General features: G+C 33.6%; 3 protein-coding genes across 3 annotated transcripts in view; 1 reads left to right on the top strand and 2 right to left on the bottom strand.

The window, feature by feature from the left end:
• LOC102670603 (titin-like) overlaps positions 1 to 2,393 on the bottom strand; it is a 5,116-nt gene extending 2,723 nt beyond the window's left edge. Inside the window, exons 1-6 of the mRNA XM_031515152.1 lie at positions 2,359 to 2,393; positions 1,812 to 2,127; positions 1,420 to 1,727; positions 1,012 to 1,338; positions 262 to 917; positions 71 to 177 (exon numbers count right to left, since the gene is read on the bottom strand). Coding sequence (XP_031371012.1) covers positions 71 to 177; positions 262 to 917; positions 1,012 to 1,338; positions 1,420 to 1,727; positions 1,812 to 2,127; positions 2,359 to 2,393 — 1,749 coding nt within the window. The remainder of the gene's footprint in view (positions 1 to 70; positions 178 to 261; positions 918 to 1,011; positions 1,339 to 1,419; positions 1,728 to 1,811; positions 2,128 to 2,358) is intronic.
• On the bottom strand, positions 2,284 to 3,172 carry LOC102681930 (DC-STAMP domain-containing protein 2-like). Its single transcript, XM_031515151.1, has 3 exons — positions 3,080 to 3,172; positions 2,827 to 2,986; positions 2,284 to 2,744 (listed from the first exon to the last, which is right to left on the bottom strand). Exons 1-3 carry the CDS (start codon positions 3,170 to 3,172, stop codon positions 2,455 to 2,457), a joined length of 543 nt encoding a protein of 180 aa, XP_031371011.1. The 3' UTR covers positions 2,284 to 2,454.
• Positions 3,173 to 11,154: 7,982 nt separating this feature from the next.
• LOC102679143 (unconventional myosin-Va) overlaps positions 11,155 to 21,675 on the top strand; it is a 15,593-nt gene continuing 5,072 nt past the window's right edge. The window contains exons 1-9 of the mRNA XM_006609505.2: positions 11,155 to 11,738; positions 18,250 to 18,674; positions 18,791 to 19,091; positions 19,165 to 19,482; positions 19,574 to 20,062; positions 20,134 to 20,340; positions 20,422 to 20,541; positions 20,665 to 20,963; positions 21,067 to 21,675. The exon at positions 21,067 to 21,675 is cut by the window's right edge and continues 8 nt beyond it. Coding sequence (XP_006609568.1) covers positions 11,712 to 11,738; positions 18,250 to 18,674; positions 18,791 to 19,091; positions 19,165 to 19,482; positions 19,574 to 20,062; positions 20,134 to 20,340; positions 20,422 to 20,541; positions 20,665 to 20,963; positions 21,067 to 21,675 — 2,795 coding nt within the window. The 5' untranslated portion in view covers positions 11,155 to 11,711. The remainder of the gene's footprint in view (positions 11,739 to 18,249; positions 18,675 to 18,790; positions 19,092 to 19,164; positions 19,483 to 19,573; positions 20,063 to 20,133; positions 20,341 to 20,421; positions 20,542 to 20,664; positions 20,964 to 21,066) is intronic.

Genomic DNA, 21,675 nt, shown 5'->3' with positions numbered 1-21,675 from the left:
AAAAAAAAAAAAGGAATTTTATTTTATAAATTAGCCAAAGATAATTTCATCATCTTATATTAAAACGCACTTGAATTGTTACGTCGTCCCTTATTCTTTGTGCTTCCACATCTTTAAAAGGTATTCTCCGTTTTACAATCTCTGGAGGTTCCTCTGGAGGTTCTTCTTCCTGATATTCTAAGACAATTTAAAACAGTTTTTTTTTAATGAAATTAATAATTCTAGTAATCTAACAATATACTTGAAGTTATATGTTTTTACCGAAACTAAGGATAGGCTCTACTTCTGGTTTTTCAACGACTTCTACTGGTGGTTCCACTGGTGGTGGTTCTACTGGTGGTGGCTCTACTGGTGGTGGTTCTACTAGTGGTGGTTCTACTGGTGGTGGCTCTACTGGTGGTGGCTCTACTGGTGGTGGTTCTACTAGTGGTGGTTCGACTATTGGTGGTTCCTCTACTGGCGGTTCCTCTATTGGCGGTTCTTCTATTGGTGGTTCCTCTATTGGTGGTTCTTCTATTGGTGGTTCTTCCTCTATCGGTAGTTCTTCCTCTATTGGTGGTTCTTCCTCTATTTCTTCTTCCTCTATCATTTCTATTTCTTCTTCTTCTGGTATTTCTTCCTCCTCTGGAATTTCTTCCTCTTCTGGTATTTCTTCCTCCTCTGGTATTTCTTCCTCTTCTGGTATTTCTTCCTCCTCTGGTATCTCTATTTCTTCTTCCTCCGGTATCTCTATTTCTTCTTCCACCGGTATCTCTATTTCTTCTTCTTCCACAATTTCTTCCACTTCTTCTTCCACTGGTATCTCTTCTTCTTCCACTGGTATCTCTTCTTCTTCCACTATTTCCTCTTCTTCCACCTCTGGTTCTTCAGGTTCAGGTATTATTGGCGGTATTATTGGTTCATCAATTTCTGAATCTCTGAATATTTTAAAAATATTAAAATATTTTAATATTTTATTTAGTAACGATTGATGAAATCGAACGAAGATATTTTTATTATTAAAAGATTTACTTCTCCTCACTCATATCGGTCAAATCACCATACTCCACCGGCATTCGACAAATTGTGCATAATTTCTGCAAATCCGCGAAACACTGCGTGCAATACAGACCAACGCAACCAGGTGTTGGGCATTTAATATGTGGTTCATGTTCAGGACGTTCGATCGCGCCACATAGAAGGCATGCAGTTTGTTTTAATGGGAATAACGTGTTCAAAAATGGACACATAGCCCATAATTTCTCCCTTAATGTCATTTTTTCGACAACTTCGTCTCCGCTCAGACCGAATTTTCGGCGCAATTGACGTCTAGCGAACTTCAAAAAACTCACTCTTGATCTATTCATGTTTTTTTAGAGATAAAAGTAATTTAATTCTTTTTTCTTTCAACAATAGAAACGAAAAGGATATCATTTATACCTGATTATATGATTGTACAGCCAAATTGCTCTTTGTTTCGCTCTGTCAGGGTAATATTGGCACATGACCACTTGTCTTAATCGTAAACCATAAGGTTCAAAGAAAGTTATCAGCCAGCATAAAAGTATTATAGTGATGATTTGGACATATTTATCCGTATTAGGAGGTATAGGATCCGGGAGACAAAGCAACGTATCTATTTCCGCTTCGTTTTCATGAGGTGTAAACGATTTTATGATGCTTCTATAAAGTTCAGCCAAATATCCATCACCGGCTACATGAATAGTTATCACACTTGGTCGTTCCACCTAAAAATTATCGTATAACGATATCGATATATATACGTATACATATATATGAAACAATGGCGATAATACAACTCGTTGTTTTACCTTACTTTGATATCGTCCATAGATTTGGATCATTTTTAATATCCAAAAAAGACTATAATCTATCGCCATGAAGGTGATAAGTTTCATCGTCGCCATGCTTAAAAATACTAAAGATCTAGCTAACTTAACCCTTTCAGGCTTGATCAACTTGGTAGACGTTAATGATGCATATCTTTTCTGTTCTCGCGGATTGAGAGGCAAAACTGTCTCTTTCTCTTGTCGCGCTCTTATCAAATCGATGGTACGTATATCATTGGTTATGTATCGATTATCATAACGCTCGCTAGTTAACCATTTGTAACGATAATGCACTACTCTGAAAATACGCGGTACACTCGCAGTTTTATAATATTCTTTACGGATGTAACGATTAATATTGTCATACTTGAGTATTACGAAGAAAAAGAAGAAGGTCGTGGCGAAACTTAGGACATCGAAAATTGCGAAAATTTTGTTGGTTCTCGATCGTATTTCCTTACCAATATTCGTAGTCACTTCTTTTATCGTTTTTGTTTGATTCGTTTCGAAATGAAACGAATGGGAGAACTTAACTTTAACGTAGAACATCGCTTTCATGTGCATTGTAAACTTTTTAATCTCTACAAACAAAGCAATCGATTGAATCGATCTACGAAATGATCGATTAAAGTTCATTCGAATATAACTTACTGTTTCGTACGACACCTACTACGGTGTCGGATATATAAGAGACAAGCATGCAAATAAAATCCAATGGTTTCACTATGTAGCACAGAGTACTGACTATATAAGTTATATTGCAAACCACGCCGAGATACGGTCCTAATTTTGCTTTACAATCGGCCACAGCACCTTCGAAAACGTTTTGACACCTCTCGAAAGGTGTGCCCAACTTTTTATTACACATATTTATAATACTTCCAAGCCATTGAAATACCGAACTGATAACTCTAACTAAAAGGAGAGATAAACTCTGATAAAAGTTTTTGCAATTTTTAATATAATTATGCATATAATACGTTGAATTTATACTTACGAATACTGAGAACGATCCTTTTAATCGCGATTAGAGTTTGCTTTATCTTCTTTACGACTACTTTCACTGACTTTACAACTTTCGATATTGCATCTCGTAGAGCGTAAAATGGCTGCTTCGCTAAATCCACCACGGTCTTTACCGCTTCTTTTAACTGTTCCTAAAACACAAACGAGCTTCTCGCGATCGATTATACATACATACGATCGATTGCGAATCAAGGATTAAATGGTGCAAGGTAGTATTAGCATACTTGCGCACAAGACAATGATTCTGAGAGTATACCCATGTTGTGCAAAGTATTTTTCACCGGTCCAGTTAAAGCTAAAATGAACGCGTACGCCATTAAGGCTTGCTTTCCTCGTCTTGAGAACAATTGCGGCAATAATAGAAATACAACGCATCTGAAATATCGTTAAAGAATCGATTTATGTTTCAAATGAATTGAAGAGAAAATTAGATATAGACGTACCGAACTCGAAGAGAAAATGCGAGACCAAGGGTGAGAATCGTTCCTATTATCGTACAAAGGAATGTTGCGGACGATAGTTTAAAATGCAATTGAAAAACGAAAAATATGAAAAAGATATATGTTAAGAATATTCCACCAAAAAATCCGACAAAACTTTTGAAAATATAATTTTCCAATGTACCATCGGTACGAATTGCAATTATTTTTTTATACGTCCAAGAATCTTCTCGAAAAAGATAAGTAAGGATTTTTTTACCCAGAAGTCTAAACTTCTTTCTAATCCTGTTTCGATTTTCCAAAAATAATTACGATAGATATAATGAAATAAAAATTATTATCGTATAAGGTCTAACCATAATTTTCTTCGGCGAATTCGCTGTTTTATCGTAAATCGATGCTCGCCACTTTTCCAAATATCGATCGATGTTAATTTTTCATCTTCGTAAGCTTTCCTTACTTTTTCTAATTGATTAGCGTGCAGTATCAATTGGAAAAATGCCATAATTTTTTTACGATTTGATAAATCACGCTATAATTGAAATTATTTTTTCGTCAATGTCGATTAAATTTATGGTTAATGATTAATATTTATCGTTTATGAAAGTATAATTTTATTTCTTTCTCTTTTTTATTCGATAAAATATACACTATATATATCGTCTTATTGTTATCTTCAATTTTACTGATCAATATTCATTTTCAGATTATTGTATTTTTATCATATTTATCTACCATATTTATATCAACTAAATCTTAATTAAATGTCTAAAAAAATTTATTTGTTATGCCCTCTATGTTTTAGTCACGATAAAATTAAGAATCGTATGCAATCTGGCCATTATAAAAATTATCCTTTACCCTAGTCTTTGTTAATTTTTAATAAATTTTATTATAATAAAAATCAACAAAAATTTTCCAATTATTATTATTTATTCGTGTTTTAAAAAAAGAAACTGCACACAATGCGAAAATATTTTTTAAAATTTAATATATCGAGAAAACGGTTTCTCTATATTGTAAAAAACACCGAATATTGTTTATGGTCGTATCGGGATTTCGTAGTTTCAACAAAATTTGGAATAACGTGCGTATTTTAATATAACACGTAAATTAAAGTGAAAAGGGAACCAAGCGCGCCGCGCGGCGTAAAGTCATTCGGTTATCGAACTTTGTCGAGGCAAGACGTATCACCTTTATTATGGCGCGTAACCTCAATTGCGTGTTTTTTAATGTTTTTATCGATACTCTATTACAATTTATACACTTCTATTAATTTTCTTTCGTCGACACGCTTTTATTTAATTACTTTCACATTATTATAATTTTTTACATTAAATATTATCAAAAATCTCTTTGTTTTTTCCTTCTATTTTATTGTTGAGGTTACTTATAGCTTGTGATATAAGATTTCGAGATAGAATTTGAGTTCAATTTCTTGTTATATTTCGATATAATTGATTTTAATTTGATATTGATTATATTATATTTATTATATTTATTTTAATTGAATCTTATGTTTGATTTTTACAGATTATTCGTTGAATTCAGGAATGATTTTGCAACAACAGAGATTCATGGGTACATGATGATTCAATTTATTTTTTTATGCGGATATGGTAACATTTTTTTATTTAATATTAATAATAATTCATAATACGATATATCTAAAGAAACAATAATTCTATGTAATTTATTGAAAATACTGAGATGAAAAAATTAACAAGTTATCCATATAATTGATATTATTTTTAAATTTTTTTGAATTCAGATTCTAAATTTTTATTTTATTGTATTTTAAGCGAATTTTTTACTATAATAATTTTTATTATTTTCAAGTGATTTTTAAGTGATTATTCAGATATGTTTCGAATATCAAATATTAGTTTTTGTATTATACATTATTATTTTATTTTTAATTTCAATAAATTGTTAAGTATCGCGTAAGTAAATTTTTTCAAGTATTTATAAATCGTGATAAAGTTTGATTGTCATAACGAATATTTATAGTATAATTCTTGAAAATTTATTGCATTACATTAAATAATAAATATTTGGCAATATGAATAAATACATTTCAATTCACAAATAATATTTTAAATACATGCAATTCATTTTTTAAATAGTAATTATAACATTCCTTTATCAATGAAAAATAAACAATAATTGGAAGTTTTAGAGAAACAACAATATTTTTTTTAATTAATAATTCAAAGACAAAGAAAATATAAAAAAAACATAAAAATATTTTATTTTTTTTTCGTATTCCATCTTTCCCCGGTAAATGATCTTTAAATTTCAGAGAATATTTGTGATCGCGCGCAATGCGATCGTTAGAGCCAGTGTTTATTGCGTAATAGTATTTTTAATATTTTTTAGAGCACAATAGCTCTAACATTAAATTTGATTATAACAATTATACGCGAAAATAGAGTCAGTGCTTGTTCGCCGATTATACAACGGACGCGATAATAGCTTTTTATTTTTTAATTTTTATATTTCTTCTTTTTGCAAATATTCGTTTTCGGTATAAGGTAGAGTCAGTGTCAACAGTATAAGGCGATCATCCATCACGCGAAGAGGTAATTATCTTTGTATAATTTTTCATACTCATTTTCCACTTTGTTTTATTCTTCGTATTTCGCTTTAATTATTAATTAAAAAGTAAAGGAAATTTATATTGAATTATCGATATGAAAAATTAAAATTTCATTTTCATGCTTTGTTGCAGATTTCTTCCAGCCTTGACATCCTCCCACGAGTTCCTCTGGTCCAAAGCAGCATACGTCGCATCTAATGGTGAGTCGCATGCATTTATGTTCCTCTGGTCACTCAATCATGTCGTAGGATGAAAGGTCCGAATCGACACGGGTGACTGGTTGTATACGTAGATTTTTGCACGAGCACAGTGAACACGGGTATTTATTATACTCGTGAATAGTAACATATCTTTTTCTGTGTTTTATTTATTAGTTCAGGATAGGGTCTTCTTGCACGTCGTGTTTTTAGATATTAATATATGTTATGATTAATTTTGATATATAATATGATTAATGACAACAATAAACCAATAATATTTATTAAGAACAATATAACGTTGATAATTAATTTGAATTATCATGAATTAAAATTATGTATATGTTTACTAAAGTTATTTATAAAATCGAAATATATTCAATACGGATATTTGCAACATTCATAAATAAATGTCTTTAAATAAAATAAAATGAAGAGATAATTTCGATTAAGTGTTTCGTAGCAGAGAAATCGGATACCCTTCGACTTCGTTGCTGCAAAAATTAGAATTTATAAAACAATGATAATAATACGATACGTTTAATCTATGATTGTAATTATAAATAAACGTGTTATATTAATATAACTTGAGATATGAAAATATTAAAATTTAATTCGTTTCGTGAAAGATTTGTTCAATTTCATGTGCAAGAAGAATGCTTCGCGACAGGTAAATTTCAGACTCAAAGCAACAAGTTTTTTAACATTGCCTTAATAATTTCGAAAATTTGCATTGATGAAGAAATCGCCTGAGGGTTTTCTATTAATATTTGACTTAGAGTTATTTGCTTTCGTTAAATTCAATCATTTCAATTTCTTTAATCTTTTGATATTAAATTTTCATTAATTTATCAAATAAATTAGTAGTATTATAAAATTTGAATTATTAAAATTTGTGATAAAATAATATACAAATACAAAGAATTATACAAAGAATTTTAACCCGTTAGATAAACAAACAATATTAATATATCTTTTTAGCTCAGGATTTTCAGATTTAACCCTTTCCGTGTCTATTGCCAGGATCTCACTCACGTGCCCAGGTGCTACTTGGGTGAGAGAAAGGCGATGGGCATGATGATCATAATTCATAAACTAATGAAAAATTTCTCAGCGACTGACGATGCGTTAGTGTATCGTGCACGATGTATTTTCCACATTATGTGTGTGTGTGATTAGGCTGTGGAATTGCGTCGTTTCAAAACTATCTAACTATTTCAATACAATCCATTTGAAATGATTAAAATATTCATAATTATTAATTAACATTCATAATTTAAATAAAATAATATTATCTCCGCTATTAAATTACGGATTACAAACGATAATGTTATCAATTCTGCTATTAAGTTATAATAATAGAAATAATAACAATAGAAGAAATAATAACAATAATAATAATAATAATAATAATCATATAATCCATTAACCTAATTTCTTTAAAAGATATACATATTCTTTCAATATTCACGACAATTACAATTAATAATAGACACGAGCCTTTTGTCTGTTACGCAATGGTCGCTAGCCATCGTCAGTCGATTTCAGGAAAATGGTACGTACAGTTAGAGTATGAGAGAGAAGTATGCCAAGCTCGGGTGTCGGAGACGTCCCGGGACGTTTTCCCTAGTGCAGGCTTTTGCGCCCGGGTGTTATGCGTGAGAATCGTGGAGAGAGTGTGTTGGTGTGCGTGTTTTGCCATTTTTTTTAAATATAGGGTTAGGTAGGATAGGTAGTATACTTCTGGTGTGCCTCTGTTAATTGTAAGTAGGTAGGGCCGGGCAGATTGTCACAGTCTCCGATCGGGTAGGCGCGTTTTCGCGTGACAATCTGTTTCAGGAAATTTAATTTGAAAAGACGAGAGTGAAGCTGGAACGAATGGAGCATGCCACTCGTCTCTCTGGCTTTGCCCGTTCGACTTTTCGAATTTTCGCGGCCGCGGTCGCGAAATGGTCTCGAAACGAACGTTGCGCTCGAGATTCTGTGCATGTACGGAGAACGATCGTTGCGATCGTTGGTCGTTTCATGTGCATTTAGCTTCCGCGATTTAGTCCTTTTTTTTTCTCTTTTTTTCTTTGGTTTGCGACTAGTGAATCTCGAGCCTAGATTTTAAGTTTCAGCGGGCATTGCGCCCGAAAGAGGAAGACCGAAGAGGCCCGACAAACTGTCACGAAGAGGGCTGCAACGAATGGCTCCTCATTTTTTGGATCTTTTTTTTGGGTCCAAAGGATGGGAAGTCATTGTTACTATTATGTCACTGTACTCGTTTTAGTAGAATGTAGTAATTGTTGTTGTGCTGTCTGGCCGATTTGCATGCCGGCCCATCCAATCATCGTGGGCATCGCGATTTTTTTATTAGTGTTGCGATTGATTAATAACGGGTTGAATTAGTGTTGCGTTAAAATGAGAATCGCGTTTGCATTAGTGTTGCGAATTATAAAATATCACGGTTTTTTTTGTTACAAATTATTATATAGTTTTTTTTATAAAATATCTAATAATAAAATTTATATCTTTTGCGATTAAATTCATTATTTTTAATTAACTATTAAATAGTAACTTTCTTTAATCAGAAATAATAATTTCGATTGATAATTCGTTTTAAAAAATAGTGTTGCGTTGATAAATAATCGCGTTTATTGAAGTAGTGTTGCGAATATTGAATGCCCAAATTTTTTCCACTGGGATTGTGGAAGTACTCATGTTCCTGAATCATCTTGAGTAGCTAAAAAAATTACTCGGGTGATTATACGAGTTCAAAAATGTGGAAACATCCGACCGATTTACATGTCGGTCCATTATAAGTAAGTTACAATTTTAAAAAATTATAATTTTATTTTTTTATGTATTTATAAATTGTTGTTTTTTTGTTTCTCAAAACAAATTAAAACGGATATTTTGATTTTAATTGATTTTTCATCTCAGTATTTAAAATAAATTATAGTTATAATAAGTTACAATTTTTTAATTTAAATTCAAATTTTTATATTAAAAAAAATAATAAAATAATAGAATTTCAAGTCTAAATTTTGTTTAAATACTAATCCAATATAGAAGTTTGTTACAGGTTTATTAATTTTTAGAAGATATTTATTATATGGATACATCTATTTTATAGCATTTTATAAAGATATATAAAAATGTCATAGGATTAATAAAGAAATGATATGAATAGAAGAAAAGAAGTAAAATATTTACTAAAAATTAATTATATATATGCTATAAAATTTGATTAATTCTTTTGTAGTTTAATTTTGTTTCAGGAATCATTATGAAATTAACAGAAGAAGATTCATTTTTCATACAATATCCCATTCTTTTTCCCTTATCAGGTTTTTTTTACATAAATATAATAATAAATATAATCAAATGAATTGGAAAAATGAGATCAATGGAAAAAGAGTCCATACATACAGTTCATACAGAATATCCTATTCCTTTTTTTTTTATCAAATTTAGATTCTTTAGTTAAATAGATTGTGTAAATAAATCATTGACATATTCTTATATGTGTAGATAGGGCTGTAAATCTGTAATCTTTAATTGGTATGATATTTATAATATTGATATATATATATATTGATATAATAATTTTGATGTATATTTAAAAGTGTATATAATAAAATCCTTTAAATTTTTATTGGACAAATTTTGTAAATATGTTATGTAATATATTGTATGTAAATTGTTTTAAGTTGTTTGTTTCAGAAATTTTTATAAAATCAGCAAAAAAGTGTAAGTATTTCAAAGTACATCAGAAATATGATAAAGGTAATATATATTCATTTCCTGCAATATCCCCTTTCTTTATTCCTTTCATATTATATTTATGATATTTATGAAAACCAAGAGTTTTAATAAGAAGAGATTAATAGATTAAATTAAATTTATAATTGGGGAGGGTAGTTATAAGTTAAATTAAATTCATAGTTATAAGTGAAATTAAGATAAAGAATATTTTTAAGTTGCTTTGTAGTTTGCTTTGTAGTGTATGCATGTTTAAGTTTCATGTAGTTTTGTAATGCATGTTAATTAAAAGTAGTTAGCATTTATGTAGATAAAGTAGTATGCTTTGTGGGGTGCTTTGGCTTATGTAATTATTTTATAATTTAATTTAAAATTTATTTTCAGAATTTAGCTTCTCGCGTCGGTTTTCCTTAAAAACTCCTTTTGTTATTTATTTTGCACAATGATCAAAGAATTGAACATTTTGCAAATGTATACCAAAAGGAGAGTTCATTTGAAAATAAATAAATTTTTTCGTAAAAGGAGGGTGGATGGGACGTGGCTAGGGATAGATCTCCAATTCGCAGCAACCTCCTCGAGGTGAGACCTGGGCAATCATTATTATTTGATATACAATTCATAATCATATCACTGTGTATATATTATTATATTATCCATTATATTATTATAAATTATATACCAAATAATATGAGCTGATTGGCTGCGAACGTGTAATTTTAAATTAATAATATCTTCAATTTGTTTTTCTTCGAATATATAAGTAGAAAATTTTATTTTATAGTATTTGGATAATTTAGGATATAAATTTATGATATTTTTATAAAATATTTGAAACAAAATTTTTACAATTTATTTTTATGCTACATTTTTAAATATGAATATTGATAAACAAGTGTTAAAGATATTTTTCAAAAACAAAAATGAAAATATTATTAATGATTCTTTATCTTATACAATGCCGATAACTTATCGAAGGAGCTAATTATATAATAAATGTTTATAACTAATAAAAATCGTTACATAAATATTTTAATATTTTTTTTTTTAATTTTAATTTCATTAAAGCATTCGCTTTAAAATTTATTTCTAAATGATACAACTTCGTAATAAAAAATAAATAAATTTAATATGTTTAATATGTTGCATTTCTATAAAAATATAATACATAATTTACCGATATAAGATAAAAAATCCGGCATCAGGTTTCTCGATTTGTCTGCGAGATGGCGTTAGAATCGAATATCGATCGTTGAAGAGAGATGTTAAAAGATATGTGAAAAACAAGGAAAGAAAAGTTACTCGGCTGGAGAGCCGAAGGATAGTTGTCGTGCAAGGTGACGTAGAGGGGCGCCGAATCTAAACCCGATAACGAACCAGCTGGTGGCAGTGCCGTCGTGCGACGTTTACGTGGAAGTACGGCCTTCGCGAAAATTCATTTTCTATTGGTCCATTATCGATGATTTGTACTGAAAAATTTGAAAAACGATAGGGACAATATCGTAGAATTGGAAACAGTGTTAAAACAGTGTTCACGAGTCTCATTATTGTATATGTATCGTTGATACGTCGATTTTCGTTTGGATTGCTGAACGAAACCAAGCCAAAGAGAAGAGAGGAGCAGAGAATAAGAAGGAAAAAATAAAAACAGAAACATGCCGTGACCGCACCTCAGGTGACATCAAAATGTATCGTACAGTCGAAGGAAAATCACTGTGCTTATAGTGCGCGTATAACTTTTAATTGGACGACAAATGTCGTAGGTATTCTTATCTGTGCTAAGTGTGCGTGTGTGAGTGAAATCGTGTGTGCCTGTGGGTGCTGCTCTTCTCGCTTGTACCTGACCTGACCCAGGTGAGCACCTGGACCAACAACGATGACTACGAGGGAGTTATACGTGAAGGTACGAACCAGTTTAGACCATCGCAAGTATTTACTCCGATCCAGTTCTGCGATGGCAACTAGTTTAGTAACATTGCGACCAGTTTGCCTGTTGACATTTCGAATTGCCATTTCGTGAAATTTCTTTTAAAAAGTTAGAAGTGAAGGGTTTCTTCCATTGAACAACGCAAGAAATATTATTTTACTTTGGATTTGCGTATCGTAAGTATCGTAAATCAGATTTATTCTTTTAAAAAATGAGAATTTGTTACGTCATTGTCGAATTATAGAAAAAACTTTAATCTCAAATGTAGTTTGAACATGTTCATTACTAATATATAATTTTGTATTGTGCAGAGTTCATCCTGATATTTGCATATTCTTTTTGAAATTCCGAGAGAAAGAATTTGCTGTCGTCAAACAAAGAAACAGAGTTTCTTGGGTAAATACGTGTAGTAGAGTTTGTATAAACATATGTGAAATTCTTCCTTGGAGTTATCAAGGTTTTAAAAGAAGCAAATACTTCCATTCTTTTTTTTTTTATTCAAATTATAGTATTGATTCTTGTTTTCGAATAAACAGCTGACACGAGTAAATTGGTCATGATTTTCGATTTGTTTATTACATTATTATATTTCTGTTCAAATTTATATGAATTTACGTATGCGCAATATCGATTTTCAGAAAACTTTAAAGCACATCGTTAAATTTTGAAACGAAGGATTAGATTTATTTTTGAAAATTGGAGATAACTTTCTTTTTTTTCAACGCTGATGCACAATGTACAAAATTAATTATTTGAGAAAATTATAGGATAGACAATATATCGCTTCAATTAATTCAAAGATAGTATACATCATTGATTCGAACGAAGGTGTCTTTCCCAAACTATGCTTGGCCACTTTCACAGAAGATATTCATTTCTTTGGATTTTTACACTTCAGCGTCTTCAAGTCTTTGACTATACTTTCATGTTTACAAGAAGAGGTGAAAATCCTCTGCTATTTTAAATCACATGTCAGTTGTAATTCTAACTCATAACGGAAAGCAATCAGAGAATACAGGGGACGAACATGTTTAAAATCCAAACGTACTTCTTTTCAAAACAAAAATCAATAATTGTCGTGCGGATGGTTGGAGGCTCAAGACCTAAATTTCACTTTAAAACCAGGTGCTGCGATCGCAAGTAGGTTGACGGCCATGATAACAATTATTGTGTATAAATGAAGTGTTTCTTGACAATGACACTTATTGCGTCAAAGCATTCGATATCTCTAAACATGAAATACCGAACGTATCTAAGGTTAATCTATTAAAATCACGATTCGCTGATATCGAATCATTGATATTGGAAACAAAATTTTCACGAGATTGAAATATAATTTCGTAATTATAATTATAATCTTTCAAATATAATCTGAAAACGGAATCATTATGAAAAGAAAAAAGTGAAGATTAAGATGCGATGCGTCAACTCGGTTGATAATATTCTTCGAAAATCGAATTACATCGTATTGTGAGAACGTTGCATAGAAAATGCACAAATGTAAAAGGAATATTACGAGAAACCTTGTCGACGAGAAGGAGAGTTTAATCCAACTCGAACCTGCCCCTTTAAGGTCGTACCGTGGCTCTCCATCTTGGCTGATTTATTGCCTTGGTCAAGTGAACTACAAGGGTTGTCCGAGGTCGTATAGCAATTTTTGTCGTTTTTCCAACGATATTGCTTCTTTAATGACACTATTTACTAAAAGTAGAATAAACGTGGAATAAAATATATCCGTAATGGTTAACGGGTATTACATCTGTATAGTTATTTCTAAAAGTCAGGGACAGCTATCGCTTGCACGCTTGTATTGATTTAGTCATCCTTTACGAATTTCACGATTTATGGCCGGGAATCGAAAAATACGAAATCGTACACGAGCGCAGTTTTTTTTTTTCTTAACGTTCTGCTATGATAATTCTTTTCAATAATCGTTTATATAATATAATATAGCGTAATAAAAACATTTTACGAACCAGTTTCGAAACATATAGAGCCCGTATACGTGACAGGCGAACCCGTAATAAAATAGAACGTCGTCCAGATATTATTCTAGCCGGTTTCGAGGCACAAGGAAATAACGAAATTACGAATTATGCAATGGATTGAAACACGAACCGTAGCCCCGATCGCGCCTTTACATTTAAAGGTAAGCTAACCCCATTCGAAACTGTTGCTCGCACGATCAGTTCGAAGAACGTGATCGCTAGACTTCGCTTACGAGCAAGCTGTTCCCTTTCTCTCGGGACACAGAAAAGCAAACGCGTCTTGGAATAGGTCGTTCTCCTCGCTTCTTCTCTTCTGCCCCGTCACGAGGAAACGGCGGAGGTTACTCGTCGTAAATTCCATTTAGCGTTTGAGATTTTATCCTGAAAGGTCAAGGAGGATTTCTTTCGAGATTCGTCGACATCAATCGCGACGACTGCCAACGAGTTATTCCGGATGTTACGATTGCAAGGGAATATTTTCCACTATCGTTTCACACGCGCTTCTCCTCCCCCCACATCGACGAATCCATTCTTCTTCGGGTTTCAAAAAATGCCACGTGACGTTGCTGTTTCGATTTTAATGAACTTTAATTTGAGGACAGACGATCTCGACACGCGGTAATTTAATTGTGGTTGGTTCAAACGCGATGTTACGATTGTCCTTTGTGCAGTCTCCGTAAAAAGGAAAAAAAAAAAAGAAAAAAAAGAAAGGAAAGGAAGGATTCCTCGTAGCAATCTCCCACGAAGGCATCTTTCGCGATCTTGCTCAATGAGGATGAAAGTATGCATAAGCTCGTGTTCTCACGCTTGTAAACTTAGCTCGACGGAAACCTGGATTCATCTGGATTTACATCCATAGCAACTCCACTTTTTCCTTCACGCTTCATAATTGATTTTGTTGCACGACACGTGTGGAGCAAGTGGATTTGAAAAATAACTGGACGATGAATATAAATTTTATGTTAGTCGATCGAAAGGGAAATTACTGGATGCACATGTGACACGATGGGGATGCCAATTTGAACAAGACACGTGGTAAAAAATATATGTGGGTGGGAAACTTGACCCGGTTATTCTCAATAACGGAGAACCCGGCACCTTTCTCAGGAGCTACGACGATCGATCTTGCAATGACAAACACGACGCGACGTCAAGCGGTTTCCAAGTGTAGCATGATGCTCTAAATGCACTTTAAATTCAACCGTAATAACGTTTAAGCCTTGGCAACAGAATCATGGGCAAAAGATTTCCTCCCAAATCTTTTTTCCCTTTTTCCATTTTATTTTTATTTTGTTGTCCGCTCGAAAATCATTTATTCGTTATTAACGTTAAATTGAAAAGTTAGATGGATAATAAAAGATTGAAAAAATAATATTTGATATTTGCATTTGTATCTTTTTTAAGATGAAATTTACTACTTTTCACGGAATTCGATGAAATGTTAAAGTTCATTTTCGTTTTATACACATGGCACAGATAGTTAAAGGGCAAGCATCGGCAAATGTTATATTAAAAATGATGGCAAAGTAGTCGCACGAAGCATGTCGAACAAACGAACGTGCGATCATAAATTATGTTGGGAACCAAGGCTGGAGGGAATACGACGCGTTGTAATTTCAAGCATATATGCATTACCAACGCATGTTTATACCAATTGTGTTACTTTATTACGTTACGGTCTTAATTTCAAGAGAAAGGTTTCCGCCGTGTCCTTAGCTTTCATTTTGATCAATAAACGAACAAAACAATTCGAGATGCGCGTACAACAGATTCTTTCACGTTTTCAATTCGATGAATTCCCCTTCCCATGATCGTTATATCTGTTTGTATAATATTTTGTGGGAGTAGTCGCGAAATGATTCATCCTGGAGTGGTTTCGCCGTGGTAGATAAGATTATGGGCCTTTATCTTCCGTTTTCTTCATTTACATGAATATTATAAATTCGATATATCGAAATAGCAGTCGGTTGTGAAATTTTTGATTTTACATAAACTCGAGAAAAAAATAAATAAATAACAATGGAAATAAATCTTGCAATCATTCTTCGAATCGTTGTTACGATTAATCAGGCTCAAATACGTTTCCTTATTTTTTTAATTCATTGTTAATGTGATGAACGATATCGAAGATATTTTTCTTTCTTTTTTTTTTTTTCATATGATAAAAATTTGCTCGAATATTGAAAATATTGAATCGTAAGTAGGAACGCGACAGAAGCCGTAGATCAGTAATCGGTTGGCAAACTTCAGACACAACATGCGAATGACTGCTATATTTACAGACGCCGAAGCTTCCCTTATATCTGTGCGATGCTACCATCACTACTCTTTTGTATCTTTTCGTGAATTCTATCGATACATTTTTTGATATAGAAAAAAGAAAAAGAAAGATATTAATCAAGACACGAAATATTCATGAATGAAGGTTTGCCTATCTAATTACGGAGTTACATAATTTACGGAGAATTGTGCGAGAGAAGTCGAGGTTGAGGGAACACTAATTAATATGGAAAAAAAAGAGAGAGGAAAGCGTATTCTCATCTTCGAGTTTAGCGATTCAACCGCGTGCAGTTCGCTCTTATTCTGTTGTCCACCTTTTCAATTAACAAGCTGCGTGGGAACCCGGCAGAATTTTACTTTTTCTTTTCCCTTTACGCGAGTAAAACATTTCTGAGAGTAATCGTTATTTGGTACGTAACGTAGAAAGTATGGGAATTGTGATACGCTTGAACGAAGTCAACCGAATCGAACGTTTATTCGAAGAGAAAGGATAGAATTTATTTATGGGATTAAAGTGATAGGATCTTTTTGCGAATCATCGGCCGCTCACTCTTCGAAAAGAGCAAATAGTGGAGTGGATTTCTAAAATATGAATATATGAATATATAATATAAAATATGAATATAATATAATATAAAATATGAATATACGTTGAGATGGCGAAGAGGGTTAATCAATTTTATCGATCAATATTTTCTTTTTGATAACATCGTCCATTATAAATGCACGTGTTTTCGAGTCTTCTTCGTTTCTGATTTTATTCGTATGTTGCGTATTATAATATTCGTAGGTGTTGGTTTATTTAATCGTCGATTCGCGAAGATTCGTTTAATGCGGTTAATTCGAAAAAATTGTGTAATTTAAGATTGCAATGTCAGCAATCGATCTCAACCTAACCTCAAAACGGAAAAATAAAATAATTATATTAAGCGCGATATAGCATTATCGTTAAATTATAGCGCACGTTTTACGGTTCTAAATACGGTGATGTTCACAATTTCGAGGTTAATCGTTAATAATTTCATGGAAGAAAAAGTATTCCAATTTGTTGTTGAGAAAGTTGTAATTATTGGCTCGATGATAGTTTTTTTATAGAGATAGCTTACGCACAAATATTATATTATAAATTATTCTTAATTAAAATATCGATGCAATTTTTAATTTACATTATATTTATATTAAATTTCTAGAATCTTTTTTACCTGTCTCTTTTCTTTAATCATTTTTCAAACAACATTTTTTCATAAATGATTGACACGCTAAGATCTAATTATTCACGATTACTTTTCATTTCTTTACTACCATAATAATTGATTCAGACTTTACATCACTGTTCTGTGATATAAAACATTTTGTCGTCCTCAATGTACACTTCGAGGTAGCTTTCAATTACAATGATAAAAAAATACAAGGAAGTTCAAGAAGGCAGTGAACTATATACCGTTGCTTAATATTTCTTCAGATCACGTAATTCTTTTTCTGTCTTTACACTTTGTTCGATAACAGTACATTTTGTCTCTCATTTGTATAATCTTGAGACACGTTCGTTCGTTCGAACCATTATGTTTTTAAAACCGTTACATATATTTCTTCATCTTTTGGAAAGAAAAAAAAATCGTATTCTTTTCTATGCCTCTCACATCGCCTTTTAAAATATTTCTTTTTCTTTGGAAGACTTTTTTTTACCTGTCATAATAGTTTCATAGTTATTACATTCGCCTCCTCCTCTTTTTTTTTTTTTTTTTTTTAATATTACGGAAGAGCCCGTTCGCGATAAAAGTGTAATGACAGTTCTAACGCGATAACCAATCCCGATTTGGCGCATTCGGCGTCGAAATCGATATGCCATATTACCGACCTCATTTTCATACGTACTGCTCGCGGAAAAGAAAAACGGGTCATCTTTTGAAAAGAAGGAAAATTAGACGCTAAGTAATTAACTCGCACGAGCTCGTTCGTACGAAAAAGAAAAGGAAAGAAAAAGAAAAAAATTTACCTACTTGGAGCCATATCTCGAGGCGATGCTTCCTTGTTACATTGTAAAAACTTAAATTATGAAACGACGATGATAGTGCAAAGTATTTTTCAAACTTTTATATGGGTATAACGATTTGCGAAATTATCTTTGTTGATAATTACTTGACCTTAATGAGAATGAAAAATGAAAAAAAAAAAAAATGAGTATAATTCAAAGGAGAAAAAAATTGTATGTTCTTCAGGGTGGTAGAGTATGGGTACCACATCCGGAAAAAGTTTGGGAAGGCGCAGTTCTCTTGGAGGATTATAAATTAAATCAACCAAGTTTAAAAGTTCGTACGGACGAGTCGAATCAAACGAAAATCTTGGAAATAAAATCGGATACCGATTTGCCACCGTTGAGGAACCCCGATATACTCATAGGGGAGAACAATTTGACATCGTTGTCGTTCCTTCACGAGCCAGCTGTCCTCTACAATCTTCAGATACGTTTCCAGCGACACTGTATTTACACGTATTGCGGTATCGTTCTGGTCGCTTTCAACCCTTACAATGAACTGCCGATTTACGGGAACGACACGATATGGGCGTACAGGGGGCAGGCGATGGGCGATTTGGAGCCCCACATATTCGCCGTCGCAGAGGAAGCTTACACGAAGTTGGAAAGGTTCGAAGCAAATTTTCCCTTTGAGAATTTTCCGTTGTTGTGAGATATATATATATATAAAAAAAAGGTGTGATCGTTCAAGATTTCTAAGAGATTTGGATGATAAATTTGCGCAGGGAAGGTCACGATCAATCCATCATCGTTTCTGGAGAATCAGGGGCCGGGAAAACCGTGTCTGCGAAGTATACGATGCGATATTTCGCAACTGTCGGTGGTTCGACGACCGAAACTCAAGTTGAAAAGAAAGTTCTTGCCTCTTTGCCGATCATGGAAGCCATTGGCAATGCGAAGACGACGAGAAACGATAATTCCTCGAGATTCGGCAAGTTCATCGAGATTCAATTTAACAAGTATTATCACATCACCGGAGCCAGTATGAGAACTTATCTGCTCGAAAAGTCAAGAGTAGTGTTTCAGGTATGCCTTATATTAATAACGATCGATATTGGCGAGTGAATGGAATGGTGAAACGTAGATTAATTTTTGACAGACTCACGAGGAAAGGAATTATCATATATTTTATCAAATGTGTGCGGCCGCTGCGCGGCTTCCACACTTGCACTTAGGCCATCAGAATAAATTTCACTATCTGAATCAAGGAAATAATCCTTTCATCGATGGCGTGGACGATTTGGTGTGTTTCGACGAGACTATAACCGCCCTCACCATGCTTGGATTTTCGTCCAAACAACAGGACGACATGCTTCGTATTTTGGCGGCTATAATACATTTAGGGAACGTAAATATAGGGAATTCTGATAACCAAACGTTGAACAACGAAAACGACACCGAGACCAGTTATATTCACGTAAATATCGATTGCACCATCTCAATGGGCATTCTGACAACTTGTATACCTTATTGTCGTCTTTTTCCCTTCTTCTTCTTCTTTTTTCTAGCCTGCGGACAAACATCTTTTAACGATGTGCGAGCTATTGGGCACCGATGTGAACGCGATGAGGAAATGGCTGTGCCATAGAAAAATCGTGTCGATGAGGGAAGTGTTTTTGAAACCGATGAACGTGGAGCAAGCGATCGGTGCCAGAGACGCATTGGCCAAGCATATTTACGCGGAATTGTTCAACTGGATCGTAACTGGTATCAATAATTCCCTCCAATCGCAGAACAAACCCCAATGTTTCATCGGTGTTCTCGATATTTACGGTTTCGAGACGTTCGAGATCAATTCGTTCGAACAATTTTGTATAAATTACGCGAACGAGAAGTTGCAACAACAGTTCAATCAACACGTGTTCAAGTTGGAGCAGGAGGAATATTTTAGGGAGGAGATCGAATGGACTTTCATAGACTTCTATGACAATCAACCCTGTATCGATCTTATCGAAACGAAACTGGGCATTCTTGATTTATTGGACGAAGAGTGCAGGGTAATAATTTCTCTGATCATCCCTCGGTATTTAATCGTAATCCTCAATTATCATGTATACGTTTCGCGCAGATGCCAAAAGGCTCGGATAATTCGTGGGCAGGGAAACTGTACTCCAAGTGTGGAAAGTCGAAACACTTTGAAAAACCACGATTCGGCACTTCCTCTTTCTTGATTCATCATTTTGCCGATCGCGTGCAATACGAAGCGACTGGTTTTTTAGAGAAGAACAGAGACACCGTTATCGAGGAACAGGTCGACGTACTGCGAAACGGAGATGTACGTAAAATGCATAATGAGTTTTACACAGAAAAATCGTTGGAACATGTTTCTACGTACATTTTCTTCGTATTCTTTCAGAATAAGTTATTGAAGAAATTGTTCAGCGACGAGGATCCGAAGCTTGTAGTGCCGAACGTGAGAGTAAAAGTATCCGCTCAAAAACCGGTATTAAGCACGCCTAAGCAAAATAAAAAAACGGTAAGTTTAACGAGGAGGAGAGAGATAGAAATAGAGAGAGAGAGAGAATTTTAATTGCAAATCTCTCCCGCGACAAATTTTTAATCAATCGACAATATAAAATTTGTACGAAATTTTTTTCAGGTGGGCTCGCAATTCCGTGACTCGTTAAACATGCTGATGTCGACGTTGAACGCGACCACGCCGCATTACGTGCGCTGCATCAAGCCGAACGATTCCAAGGAAGCTTTTGAGTACAATCCAGTCCGCGCTGTACAACAATTACGAGCTTGCGGAGTTCTAGAGACGATTAGAATATCCGCGGCTGGTTTCCCCAGTCAAAGAACGTATAACGAATTCTTTCTCAGATATAGATGCCTGTGCAAATTCAAGGATATACGACGAGACGATCTCAAAGAGACATCCCGTCGTATATTGGGGAGGTTTGTTCCTCGTCGTTATCTTCCATCTACTGTATTACTTATTCTCTCCCCGTTCGATTTCGATCGAATAGAAAAACGAACAAAATGAAATTTCTTCATTCAGGTACATCAAGGACGATGATAAATTTAAATTCGGTAAGACGAAGGTTCTTTTTCGCGCTGGCCAAGTGGCTTATTTGGAAAAATTACGGGCGGAACGACAGCGAGATGCTTGTATCATGATCCAGAAAACGGTACGCGGCCTGATCTGTCGTAGCAGGTACAAGAAGATTCGACGTGCTGTACTTGGTCTTCAAAGGTACGGAAGGGGTTATATCGCGAGGCAGAAAGCTCAAGCTGTGAGGGAAGAAAGGGCCGCGATAAAAATTCAAGCTCGCGTCAAAGGTTGGTTGAAGAGACGCCGATACCTTCAGATAAAGCGCACAATTCTTGGTATTCAAATGTACGGGAGAGGAAAAATAGCGCGACAAAAGTACGAACGGATGAAGGACAATGCAGCCGCAATTGTGATTCAAAGATTCGCCAGGGGGTATCTTGTAAGGATGGCGTGCAAGAAGAAATTAAGAAATATTATTATCGTCCAGTCTTATGTGCGAAGGTATTTGGCGAAAAAAGTGTTCAAGAGATTGAAGGCTGAAGCGAGAAGCGTGGAACACGTGAAATCTCTCAATAAGGGATTGGAGAAGAAGATCATGACGTTACAAGAAAAGAT

This window comes from Apis dorsata, unplaced genomic scaffold (genome assembly GCF_000469605.1).
Source record: "Apis dorsata unplaced genomic scaffold, Apis dorsata 1.3 scaffold_57, whole genome shotgun sequence".
Lineage (NCBI taxonomy): Eukaryota > Metazoa > Arthropoda > Insecta > Hymenoptera > Apidae > Apis > Apis dorsata.
The sequence above is the reverse complement of the archived record's forward strand: the minus strand, read 5'-3'. Positions and strand labels throughout refer to the sequence as shown.